Raw genomic sequence first — 13,377 nt, 5'->3', positions numbered from 1 at the left:
GAAGTTCATGTCCCCCCGGAACCTCAGAAAAGGAAATAGGGTCTCTGCAGATGTAACGAGTTAAGAGGCCACCCTGGATTAGGCTGGGCCCTGAACCTAGTGACACTGTCCATGGAAGAGGAGAAGACGTACAGCAGGAAGACTGCCATGGGTACATGCAGGCAGAGGTCGGAACGGTGCAGCCACAAGTCTGGGAGCCCAAGGACCACAACCCCCAGGAGGTGGGGAGGCGAGGGAGGGGTCCTCTCCAGAGCCTCCAGAGGGGCACGGCCCTGAGGAAACCCTGCATCCAGACTCCTGCCTCTAGGACTGTGAGGGAACACATTTCTGTTGTTTTAGGCCACCAACTTTGTGGTACTTTGTTATGACAGCCAAAGGAAGATAATACACCCGTTTTCCAAAAAAAAAAAAAAAACCTGTTAATCTGTCGATATGTAAGAACTCTTTGCATATTAATGAAACGTGTCCTGCCTGTCAAAGCAAATGTGACTTTGATACACACACAGAATGGATGTCGCGCGTGTGTGGGCCATAAAGCATAACTGCATAGTGAACACCCACCAGGGACAAGGATGTAACCAACGCCCATCACCTGCATGCTCCTCTTCTGCCTCGCCCCCGCTTTCTCCGACTAAAACCACAAGGCTGAATCTGCGCTTTTACTTCCTTTGCTTAAAAAAAGGTTTCATTATACATGTATGCGTAACAGGTAAGATACTGTTTCGTCTTGACTGCTTTTGAATTTTGTTAACATGGAATTCTGCCTTTCGACTCTTCTGCGACCTGGCTCAACATCACGCTTCTTGGGCGAATCCACGAGTCGCATAAGTGGACTCGTGGATTCCACTGTCACTACCGTCATACAACCTTCCCTGCTGTGCACACTGTCCACGGGGTCCGCTACAAGCGATGTGTCCGTTCTCCAACAGATGGATGTTTGGGTCGTTCCCAGATCTCTGCTCCTCTGGTTATGCTTGACATACTCTCTGCAGTGCATGTGCGACAGTTTCTCTTAAACATCTAGGAGAGGGACTGCTAGTTGAGAACATGAGTTTTCAACCTAATAAAATATTGCCACGTGTTTTCCAAAGTGGCTGTACCTGTACGTTACAGTACACAGTTGACCCTCGAACCTGGGTATGAACCGTGTGAGCCGACTTACACGTGGGTTTTTTTCACTAGGTGTGTGTGCACTGCGGCACTACCCAACCCACGGTCGGCTGGCGCTGTGGATGCGGGACCTCGGCTAGGAGGGCTGACTGTAAAGTTACACTCGTGTTCGAGACTGCTTGGAGAGTCTGCGCCCAACCCCTGTGTCATCCAAGGGCCAACTGTACATATGTTCCCATAAAACGAGATCTTTACAATTCTTGACTTTTCACAAATTAACAGAACTGTTTAAAGAGAATGATATTCGATAATTTCTGGGCTAAATGGAAAAGAAGAGATTTTTTTCTGACACTTTAAATTCTGCTAATAGATTAAAAAAAAAACTTGAAAATAGCTGCCGATACCATGGTTTAAAGATAGAAAAGAAATGCTCACGTGAACTGCAATAGTCCAGAGCGTCAGTGCATTTTTTGATTTTTTTGAAGGGGACCATTTTTAAAGTCTGTGTTGAATTTTTTTTTAAATTTATTTATTTTTGGCTGCATTGGGTCTTCATTGCTGCATGTGGGCTTTCTCTAGTTGCGGTGAGCAGGGGCTATGCGTCATTGCGGTGCAAGGGCTTCTCATTGCAGTGGCTTCTCTTGTTGCGGAGCATGGGCTCTAGGTGCACGGGCTTCAGTAGTTGTGGCTCGCGGGCTCTAGAGCTCAGGCTCAGTAGTTGCAGCGCACGGGCTTAGCTGCTCCGCAGCATGTGGATCTTCCCGGACCAGGGCTTGAACCCGTGTCCCCTGCATTAGCAGGCGGATTCTTAACCACTGTGCCACCAGGGAAGCCCTCTGTGTTGAATTTTGCCACAGCATTGCCTCTTGTCTTCTGCTCTGGCCCCTTGGCCACGAGGCCTGCGGGATCCTAGCTCCCCGACCAGGGAGTGAACCGCACCTCCTGCACTGGAAGGCGAAGTCCCTGGAGTCTCGGCGCTTTATCAACCTATATTTTACCAACACTTGTTATATCTGTCACACCACAAAACGCAGGACATGGAGGAAAGTCAGGATGACCTGGGGCTTCAGGCCTAAGTTAAGCAACGGCTCTTTTTTAAAATAATCTTAAGGCCTGAGAGGATGAGACTGTGAGGGTTGAAAGCAGGACATGGAGGAAAGTCAGGATGACCTGGGGCTTCAGGCCTAAGTTAAGCAACGGCTCTTTTTTAAAATAATCTTAAGGCCTGAGAGGATGAGACTGTGAGGGTTGAAAGAACAAGACTTGGGAGCCAGATCCCACCACTGCTGACAGGGCGGGAGCCCGGGGAGAGTCTTGGCCGCTTCCAGGTGTGTGAGCAAGCGCGGGTGGGTGTGGCCGTCTGCTAGCGCCAAGGGCCCCAGGAGCCGGCGGCCGGTGCACAAGCAGCGGGAGTTCTCTGCTCGCTCGTAAGCCTGCATTTGTGTCTCACGTTCTCGCATTACCAAAATCAAGAATCATTTTAAACAAGCAGATAAAATTCTGGCTCCGGGCCCCATTTCTTATTGATTTCATTTCACTACTGTCATCTTAGTTTCATTAAGTAGGAAACTGAGTGTTTGATAATGGGGTATAGGAGAATTCACAAATGCGTATCTCATATATTCCATTTTTCTTGCCTGCACTAAAAAAAAAAAAAAAAAAAGTTTTCATCACAAAAGCGTGGTAAGATTTAATGAATATTTATTTGCACAACTCGGGTCCCAAACTGGCAATTACCACTTTGTGCCTCTGCACCTGCTGTGTCTCTCTCTCCTGTTTGCAGTCAACAGATTGAAGACCCAGATCAGAGCAAATGCCACCTCCTCTCCAAAGCCCTCCTGGACCCTATCAGGCCATGTTAACTGTCTCTTCCCATACCACCATGTACATAATTGTATATCTGACTGTCTCCCCTACCAGACCGTGAAATGAAGGGGAGAGACTGAAATCTACTCTCTTGTGTGTCCTGAGCAACTAGCTCAGGGTCTGGCGCCCAAGAGCAGTCAACAAATGTTTCATGACTCCATGTGCGATGCTGTTATTCCAAAACCAACCTCTTTAAGCCTCGGCTGGAGCCCAGAGCTGGTTACTCATAGGCTGTTTAACTGACATGCTTACAGTTCTTTCTCAGATGAAAATTAATTCCTGGATTCTATCCTGCAAATAAAGGTAATTGATTTTGGGCAAGAAGCAAAGTGTAACTTTGATAGCAACATAGTAACGTGTAAGGTCGGGAGTACTACTCATGGGTACGCCGTCTCATTCACTTGAATTTAATTACTGAAGAAATTAGAAATACTACTGCTATTTTTCAAAGGGGAGGGCACAGTTATTAAAGGTTATTAATAACTGGAAACGACAAGAGAATCATACAGGAAACAGATTTCACGATGGAAGAGTCCCAGGCACAGGAAAGTTATACAAGGTAAGGTAAAATGGAGATTGTAGAATACATCTCATTTCATACAGAAAAACAAAGAAAACTGTCCCTAAATTTTGGTCAGTAAGTACTCCCGAATATCCGCCAGGAATTCGACTGTGGCCCTCACGCCTGGCTGCTCTTGCACCGTCCCCTCCCATCTGGTGACCCACCAGTCACCATCCTGCCTCGGCCAGCAGCCAATTCCCAGCCCCTCCAAGCCCAGCCTCTCAGCAGCACCTGTGCCACATACCCTGCAGCTCCACCTGCCTCTGGGACGTCACTTTCCTGACCCTTCCACGCCGGCCACGCCTTGGCTGGGCGACCTCCCCCTCTCAGTAAGCTGTAAGCATCACGTGCCCCAGGCCTCTGTCCTCCGACTCTGGCCCTTCTCTCTACTTGCTCCAGTCCCAGGGCTGCAAGTACCACCTATTTACACATACCTACGGCCCAGACCACTCCCTATCCCCCCCAAAGCCTCCTCTCTTCCGCTGAGCCCCACTTCGGTAGGACACTCTGGTCGGTCCAGCTGCTCTAGCTGCAAACGCTGGGCATCCTCCAAGCTCATACTCCATACTCAAGCCATCAGCTAAGCCCATTGGCTCTGCGTTAACCATGACTGCATCTGTCCCTTGCTCAAGGCTGCCCCCCACCAACTTTGCACGGCGCCTCTGCTCTGTGCAAGGGGAAATCTACCTGCTGAGTCTGTTCCCTCTCGGAGCCTGAGCCGCCCCGCTGCTTCCTCTGCCCCAGGGCTCTTCCTGCCTTGTCCTGACTCCTCAGAAGGGCCCGCCCTGACCACCCCTCCTCCCCTGTTGCCAGTTTGTCTTCATAGGACTTGTGATCTCTTCCCACTGGAAGATGAGGGTCACCACTGAACCTGCAGCTCCTAGAACAGTGCCCAGCACACAGCAGGTATGCAGAAAATACGTATTCAACAAACAAATATTTGAGGGTGTCTACACCACTGACTCTTTTTAAAGTTTGTCCTCCATCCCAACACCTGTTTCTCTTTGATTTACATACAAGTGATCTGATTCTAACATGCGCACAATATAAGCTGTGCCAAAATAATGGAGGCATGAAAACATTTTAAATTCTCATCTCTCTCCAGGAGAGACCGCTGCACTTCAATACTGCAGGATAAATTACCCTGTTGAAGTGATGGTTATGTCATGGAGCCGTAAAATGATTAAGCAGTCCAACAAGATTTTAGAGGCTATTCCCTGGCACAAGTGAAAAATTCTACCTTTTTTGAATAATCGGTCTTCGTTTTTTTGGCATCCCAAATGGCCGTCAATCTAGGCAACGGGAAATTAATTGCATAAATCAAAATGGGAAAAACAAATGAAGCTTAACTCTGAAATAAAGTCAGATGAAAACTGCTATTTACTCCTATCTTTTCTCTTTATTTCTGTTAGAATAGTCATTTAACAAGCTATTCTGCGGACAAACGACATCTGGATGGAGTAGAAGGTGGGTGAAACAAGAAAACACCGCACCTGCAACGTGATCATCGGGACCTGGCTTTTGCAGTGGCTGCACGTGGCCTCACGGTATTTACAGGCCTTGTCCACGTGGTCACGCAGGTCCTTCCTCAGTACTTTCTCTTTGCAGTCGGCACGGACACACAAAAGTTCCTCAAACTGGCAATCATTCTTCAAATGCACCTGTAAGACAGACAATTCAAAGTTCTTAACTGGCAAAACTCCAATCTGAAATACCAAATTCTAGCCTCTATGCAATTAAATCCCACAATAATGTTTCCATCTGCTGCTAGATCAGCTTTTCACAAAAGAAGAGTGACAAATGTATCAAGAGACACTGAATTTCATGTTCCATTTAATGATTACTCAAACTATATTGCTTTTGAAGAATTAAGTCAATTAACTCTTCTTCCTGGATAAATAAATGGTTATCTGCTAAGGACTTTGTTTTATTCCAATTCAAATATCTTTCCAGGATAAAATATGATACTAATCAAAAAAACATAAGACATTACGTGGAATTTCATGGTTATAAAAAGGAGAAGGTTTAAATGGGCCTTCTACAGTCAAAATTCAATTCAGATTTTTCTACTCTAAATAGGGTGGGGTGTTCAAAAACCAATTGAGAGTTCTGCCTATGATGTCATTAAAAATAACATTTCATACCCAAATGGCTCTGACTGCTTTCATAGGTGGTTGTGTCTGAAAGACTAATGCAAACATGATCTTAAGGGGCCACATCGTACTGACCAGGGACTCGTATTTCTGGATGTAAAGCCGACACATCACATCCCTACTTACCAGCAGGTGCCCCAGTGCTAACTGCTCTACACAGCCTCTGCCTTCGTTCCTACAGTATATCTGAAGGGCCAGAATCTCTCTCTTGCAGCAATTATCCTTAAACACCTGAAATTGAAAGTTAGCTATTTTAGAGGATTAATATTTCTTAATCTCCACATGCTGCTACTTTAGACAAGGCAAAACCAGTGTAAAAAAACCATGAGAACATCCCTTAAGTGGGCCTCAGAAAGCATTAAGAACTATTTTAATCTAAGTAGAATGAAGGAGCCACCCCCACTAAGAGACACAATTTAAATAATAAAACCTTAACTACCACCTTTTATTAGATAAACCAAAAGTAAGCATGTTATACTGAGCAACTGAAGATCACTTTGGAGCAGCACACATTTTGGATTAACTGACACACTCAAGACGAGGACACACCAGGACCAAGTTCACATCTAGATCCTGGAGATTTCCAGGCGCCAGCACTGCCGCGGGTGGGACCTCCCATCAAGAGACCAGGGCAGAGCCCGCTACAACTTGATGCCTTTCTAGATCCTTGCCAGAGAAAGAGAGAAACTACTGTAAAAGATAATATTTTGCAGATGGTTTGTAAAACATTTAGTTTGGTTCTTGCTCCTAAGGTTATGTCACTAATAACTCATTTTTCACCCAGAAGAAAGCATTAGCCTGCTATGTAAGAAACTTTTAAAAATATATGTTGCAAAGACTGGGGTTAATCCAATAATGAAAATGTTTCCCTTTGAAAATGAAAACCTCCCTTTAATTTCATTTTTCCCTTGGAAAACAAATACTCTCACTCCTAACAACACAAGCTACACCGTCCTCGTCCTCAGGCGTTTCGAAGAAATGCCCACACGCTGACTTGGTAACAGGGGGAACAGGGAGCTCAATATGCCTTTCTAGACTCCACAAGAAAAGAAATAGAATCAACAGCTGTTAAAAGTTAAAAATAAACTAATTTGGAGTCAAATCTAATCCTTTGTAAACATGACTTTTTTAAAAAGGTCATAATTTTAGATATTAAAGTAAACAGAACAGGTATTTTTAACCAGTAATAAATAAGCTTCCTTTCTGTGCCATTAAGTTCCTTTTCTTTTCTTTTTTTTTTTTCTCCTTTGGCTATGCCTCACGGCTTGTGGGATCTTAGTTCCCCGACCAGGGATCGAACCTGGGTCCACGGCAGTGAAAGCACCAAGTCTTAACCAATGGACTGCCAGGGAATTTCCTAAGTTTCTTAAATCATTTACCTTTAGGGAGAAAAAACACATAGAATGAAAATATCAGAATAATAAAAGTACAGAATTTTAGAGCTGAAAAAGATCTAGTATCATTACTACAACTGTCTCATTTTACAGATGGGGAAGTGGAGGCCCCGGGGTGGCCACCACCCTCAGTGACCCGCCGAGGGGTTGATCTCGGTCTCCCGGGGCCCAACCAGCCCCACATTTTCCCACAAGGATCCATGGCTTCAGTCAGTCTCATTTATGATTCTTCAACAAATCTAGTAATTCTTCTTCAGCTATCAATGCCATTGAAAAATAAGGATAGTAACTCCAAATAATGAAATGAGACACTAAAAAATTCATCTTAGCCCATTGTTTCAACCTTTTCTCCTGGTCAGATTGGTTAGATACATGTTAACAAGTTAACAGGTTGCCATGTTAAGACAAGAGGTAGAACTGAGTGATTTGTTTTTCTTAAAAACAATCCCTTCCAAACTAAGTGAAGTCTTTGGTGGCAGGTAAATGCTAAGGAAGAACAGGTACATGGACGTTCGGCCAATTCTGTCTCTGAACCGCCCAGAACAGGTGACATCGAATGCCCCGTCCTGGCAGCCCACGGGCACCCGTCACCAGCAACCCTCAAATCACCACACTCACCTGTGCTGCTTAACAACAAAGCCATGGGAAAACCCCAGAGTGAGAATTTTACTGTACAATTTAATGACCTACATTTAAAAAATTGTTAGGTTCATTAATCAAAATATCAGAACCACATATTTTTATTGATATTTTAAGTACTTCAAGAACGAGTCGTTTCAAACTAGAAGTGTGCCTGTCAGGGTGTGGCAGGGCGTGGATGACCAGAGGGATGGGTGAGCAGGGCCCAGGGCCCAGGGGGGGAAGCTGGTGGGCGCCCAGGGCCCCTGCGCGCTGATCTGCAGGACCCTCGTGAGCTTTCGCTGGCATTCTCAACCACGTGGGGGAGGGAAGGGCTGAAATCTCACACGTGTCTTAATGACTTTGAGATGCTTCCTGGGGGCAGGGAGAGAGCAAATCCAATGGAACCCCTCAGACTAGCACTGCTTGAAGGTGGAGCGCAGGCACCCGGGATAAAGACCCGAGACGACAGTGCACATCTCTGCACTTTACTTACTCCTCACCCACCTGGGGGTCTTGGGAGGTGAACCCATTACTGACACAGGTGAGGAGACAGGCTCGGGGGTCACGCGGCTGGGGACCTGCCCCGCGGATCTGCGCCGTCTGTCCCGGTGCTTATGTGACACAGTCCGCTGCCTCGACCCTGCTCCATCAGCTGTCAACTCAGAGAAACTTGGAGCCAGGGCACTGGATGCAAATTACGTGGGAGGCACTACCCAGCGCAAAACAGTGACAAAATAATTCATTAAAAACCAAGAATACCTTGTCTTTGCTGATGCCTTCTCGACACGCCGTGCATTTTGGGCTGGAGGAGCTGAGGGGAAACACACAGTAAATGTGTTAGAGTGAAAGCCACCTTCTCATCTGAACCCACTGGATACGGTGAACCATTCACTTTAGGGTCATGTCTGCCGTGTGAAGCTCAGAACAACCACCAGAGCTTCAGGATGCCCTGGTGAATTTGGTTTAAATAAGGTTTAAATAGGAGAAAAGGGCTAAAATTCTTTTTTTAATAGTAATTTTTCATAAGGAAGTTTTTAAGCAGAACAGCTTAGATCAGCCCCTCTTGGAAAGTCCCTTTCAATTAAAGGTGAAATTTTATTTCAGAAACCAAAAGCAGCTCTCTGTGAAGGGGCTCTTCAGCGTGAGTGTCCACAGCTATCAGGAAAGCCTCTGAACGGTCTGCTTTACAAGCACAGCCAGTGCTTTATCCATAGGCTATTTCCTTCACAGTGTATTGAAAGGATGATGCAATTCCGTGGACTTGAACAGTGTGGGAATTTAAAGCTGACCCTGTCTAAAGAAACCACTGGTCTCCTACATTATTCTTGTCCCCAAACTCAGGACACCAGCCACTGCTCCCATGCTGCCCTTTTTTGGACTTGATTCTCACCCATCCCGGGCCTGGAAACCACCTCCTAGAGATTAAAAATAAAAACTAATTTTGAGCGCTCCAGCCTACTTCCAGGGCCCCTGCCCTAGACAGCCTAAAGGCGCCAGGAGTCCAGGCCAGGGGGCAGCAGCAGAGGCTTCAGGAGCGGGGGGCAGGTGGGCACGAGTGCACTGGGGCCCTGCAGAGGGGCAGGAGGGCCGAGGGTCAGTGCGGGAGGAAATTAACGTGTTTTAAAATAAAAGCTCACTCATTCAGCCTGCGTTAATATGGAGCTCGTGCCAAACTGTTTTAATCACAGGGATCTTTTCACATCCTTAGAGCCCGGGGCTGAGTGGCGTCTGGGGGGGATCCCCTGACACCTGCAGAACACAGAGCACGAGGAGCTCAGGAAGCAAAGAAGGGCCGAAACCAGAAGAGCAACAGCCCCCGGCCCCTTCCGTGGGGCCGAAGTGCAGGGAAATCAGGGGCTCTGAGCCTACTCTGCCATCACTAAGCTCCAACCAAGAGTTATTTCACCCACAAGCTGGCGAAGCTGAGCTCACCGCTGGGGATGAGTGGATAAGAGCACGGCGGCAAGTACCCACAGGAGGGTGCCGGGAGGGAGAGGCTGCGCTCAGTGGTGGGTCTGGAGGAGCAGCGGGGCAGCCTTCCCGGCCCTTGTCCACTGCTGGGGACCCAGGCTGAGCACAGCGCCCGGCACCCCGCCCAGGAAATACCTGTGGGATGAACGAAGATGCTCTCTCAGCCAACATGAGCTCTGCTGTAAAACTCCAGCCTCTCTGACGCCCGTGATTCTAAATGGCATCAATGCCCAGCTGACAGGCCCGTGAGGGCTGCTGCGGGTTCGCTGACACTCACTGGATTCCACTCAGCTTCGGCCTGGCCCATCCCTCCCGTGGCCCTGTCCCCCAATCCCAGCCCCCAGGCGCTCGCCCCAAAGGGCCCCACCGTTATTTGCAGACGGGATGTCTCCTCCCCATACCGTGAGCGCCTCCAGCAACACCTGGCCACGCAGATGGAGACCCGGGCACCAGGGCCGAGACCTTGCTGGAGAAGCTGGGGAGGGCCTCCCTGAGTCTGCGGGCCGGGCCCCGGTCCCCTGCGTTGGGGCACCCACCTGAGCAGGGCACCCACCTGAGCAGGGCGCCCATGCAGGTCTCGCAGAAGCGGTGTCCGCACTCGGTCTGCTTGGGGTTGCAGAGCACCAGGCGGCACTTCTCGCACTTGTACTTGTCCTCCACGGCCTTCACGAAGCGCTCCTTGTAGCCCCCCTGCTCGGGGACCAGGACGGCAGGCCCGGCGCTGCGGTCGGGGTGCAGCTTCAGTGGGGGGTTGGCTGGCAGGGTGCCGGCTGCGTCCAGCTTTTTACTCGGCTCCATCCTGTGGGGGGCGGGGGTGGGGTCCATCAGAGACACACGCCGGGAAGCACAGGGTGCTGACGGGAGGCCCGGGAGAGCCAGCGCGTGCGCTCTCCTTCAGCGTCGAGGACACGCGGGTGCCCTTCCAGCCTCCAGCACCTGACGGAGCAGGACACCGCCATCACACACGCCTCCCACCCAAGGACCTGCTACAAGGTACAAACTGCATTATCAAGGCTCTTTAACTTAAAATACAGATGATACTCTGCTGTAACTTTAAATTCTACGCGTCATTCTGATGGCGCGGCTGGAGCCACACCTGCTCTCGGCCAATTTCATCTCCTTGTGAGCCTCGCTGCACTGCCAGGTGATACGACCCGACCCAGGGCAGTGTCACTGTGGAGCCCAAGGCCGGACCTGCTCCTCTCACCAGCGATGGCACCTCCCTCGGGGTCCTTCGCACTCCGCCCCCGCACTGGGCAGCACCCGCCCAGCCCCCTGCACCGAGCCTGTGCCCTGAAGCCTTGGGAGGTGCGCCCTGGGTTTGCGGGGACCCTGTGCCCAGGGCGGGCCGGTGGAGGGGACGCCGGGCTGGGTCTCCGCGCCCTCTGCCTTCTGGGAGCGCACGGGGAGCTGGTCCCCACCTGTGAGTGCCCATCGCCAGGCAAAGCAGGAGGTGCCTGGAGACCTGCCACGAAGACCCCAGGCCCAGCAGCCTCAGCAGCAGCACATCTGGTGACCCTGCAGAGAAGGTTCTTTCCCAGCTCCCCAGGTCTCTCAAGACCGCACTGCACTCCTGCTCGATCCATCTATTTCTGCTGCTGACAGAAATAAGGGCCAAATTCTTTCTCCTCACGAGGCTGTGGGCATCGGCCCGCACGCCCACCCTGCCCTCCTCAGCCTGAGGCCCCTCACCGGGCGGCCCGGGCCATGGACTCGGGCTCTGCGGGAACCAGGGCGCAGAGCCCAGCTCTCCCCGCCTCACTGCTCAGGCCGCCTCTTCCTGCCTCTCCATGGGGCCGAGGGAACGAACATTTCGTAGCAGGGACGTGTAGGAACCACACAGGCAGCAGTACGTGTGACGGGTAAATGACCTGGTCTTTCAGCCACGCTTGGGTTACTTTTAACAAATAGCACATTATCGTGCAAAGCATGGGAGCCTCCTATGAAATCTATTTGTGAAACCAAAACAAAGAAGATTTCAAAATGACCCCAAAAGGCCAGCAACCCTTTGCTCACCAACCTGTTGATCAGAATCCTGTTCATCAAGATGCTAAGTAGGAAGGTGCCCGTCAGGGAAAAGGGTCAACCAGGAGCCGACCTGCTGCCACTGGCCGCCCCCCTGCCCTTCTGCAGAGGCTGACCCCAGCCCCACGGCTCCCCGCCGGGAACGCCCCTCCCACCTCCTCAGGGAGGCCCACCCTAGTCAGCCCACACACCCCACCCCTTGGTCCGTCCTCCTAAGACTGCTCGTTTATGGTTTATTTACTGCCTATCTCCCTGTGGCAGGACGCAAGCTCCCCAGCAACATGGGTTTGGATCTGTTCTGCTGACTGACAAACACCAGGCACCTAGAACTGCTAGTGTCTGATGGGTAGAAGGTTCTCATCTTATCTCAACTCAAAAATACACATTTGTTGAGTTAACAAATAGAGGGAGAGGTGAGGTCTGAGCCACTCACACCAAACTGTGTTTCTGTGAAACCAGAAAAAAGAAAAAGAAAAGAAACAGGAAAAGAAAACTCTTCAGATTTCACATCTGATCTCACAGCTTCGTACCTTGAAAACCCTTGCTTATTATAAGCTACTTGCAACTTTGGTTTAGTATTTTATCCTACAGTGCGTAAAGAAGCCGTGTGTTCAATAAAGTTTTTAGTGAGAAATGTTTGATTCTTTGGAGGTGAATTCCTATTTCAAATATGAGAGACAATTAACTTAAGATCAAGTTAATGACAAATAATAAATGTTCCTTTACCTATAACATGTCATACTCCGTACAGACAAATGAAGAATATAGTTTTAGATCCTTGGTTTTTATAGGCTGCTTAAGAAAAGCGAATGGATGCAAGTATCCCAAGAACATAAGGAGAACGTCACAGCAGCCTGTCCTGAAAGGCAGAGAGCACAGCCTGCGGCCAGCAGGTGTGCCAGGACTCACCTGGAATGTGAGGTGCTGGCGTGGGTATCTCTACAGCGGGCCCCAGGGGCCTCTCACAGCCCTGCTCAGTGCCCCGCGTCCTGGCCCACGCATGGCCCACTCCTGAGCTAAGCTGCTGGCTGGAGAACGAGCCTTTGGGGAAGGAGGGAAAGAGGCCCTACAGTGCTTAGACAGCACGAACAAGAAAAATACCTGACCTCCTTTACCTAATATTCACAAGTAAGGAAGGAGAAAACTATCTAAACGTGAAATGTCCAGAATAGGCAAATCCACAGAGACACAAAGTAGATTCATGGTTGCCAGGGCCTGGGGGGGAGTCGGTGCATCTACTAATGGGAACAGGGCTTCTTGGGGTGATCAAAGTGTTCCGGAATTGGATACTGGGGATGATGGCAAATTCTGTGAATATACTAGAAACCAACGAACTGGACACTTTAAAGGGGTGAATTTCATGGTATGTGAATTATATTTCAATTTAAAATCTAACCAAGAATATTACAAAGTAACTGTTTAAGGTGGTTGCTTCCATTTGGGTTTGGTTAATTCGTGACATTTATACATAGTGTCATACACTTTAAAATGTAAGACTAGGGCTTCCCTGGTGGCGCAGTGGTTGAGAGTCCGCCTGCCGATGCAGGGGACGCGTGTTCGCGCCCCGGTCCGGGAAGATCCCACGTGCCGCGGGGCGGCTGGGCCCGTGAGCCACGGCCGCTGAGCCTGCGCGTCCGGAGCCTGTGCTCCGCAACGGGAGAGGCCACAACAGTGA

At 49.4% G+C, this 13,377-nt stretch overlaps 1 protein-coding gene across 1 annotated transcript in view; it reads right to left on the bottom strand.

Moving 5' to 3' along the window:
• TRAF3 (TNF receptor associated factor 3) overlaps positions 1-13,377 on the bottom strand; it is a 127,249-nt gene that overhangs the window by 33,836 nt on the left and 80,036 nt on the right. The window contains exons 3-6 of the mRNA XM_024131065.3: positions 10,231-10,476; positions 8,466-8,517; positions 5,818-5,922; positions 5,032-5,199 (exon numbers count right to left, since the gene is read on the bottom strand). Coding sequence (XP_023986833.1) covers positions 5,032-5,199; positions 5,818-5,922; positions 8,466-8,517; positions 10,231-10,476 — 571 coding nt within the window. The remainder of the gene's footprint in view (positions 1-5,031; positions 5,200-5,817; positions 5,923-8,465; positions 8,518-10,230; positions 10,477-13,377) is intronic.

The sequence above is a fragment of the Physeter macrocephalus genome, chromosome 11, assembly GCF_002837175.3.
Source record: "Physeter macrocephalus isolate SW-GA chromosome 11, ASM283717v5, whole genome shotgun sequence".
NCBI lineage: Eukaryota > Metazoa > Chordata > Mammalia > Artiodactyla > Physeteridae > Physeter > Physeter macrocephalus.
This window is presented reverse-complemented; position numbering and strand designations above follow the sequence as displayed.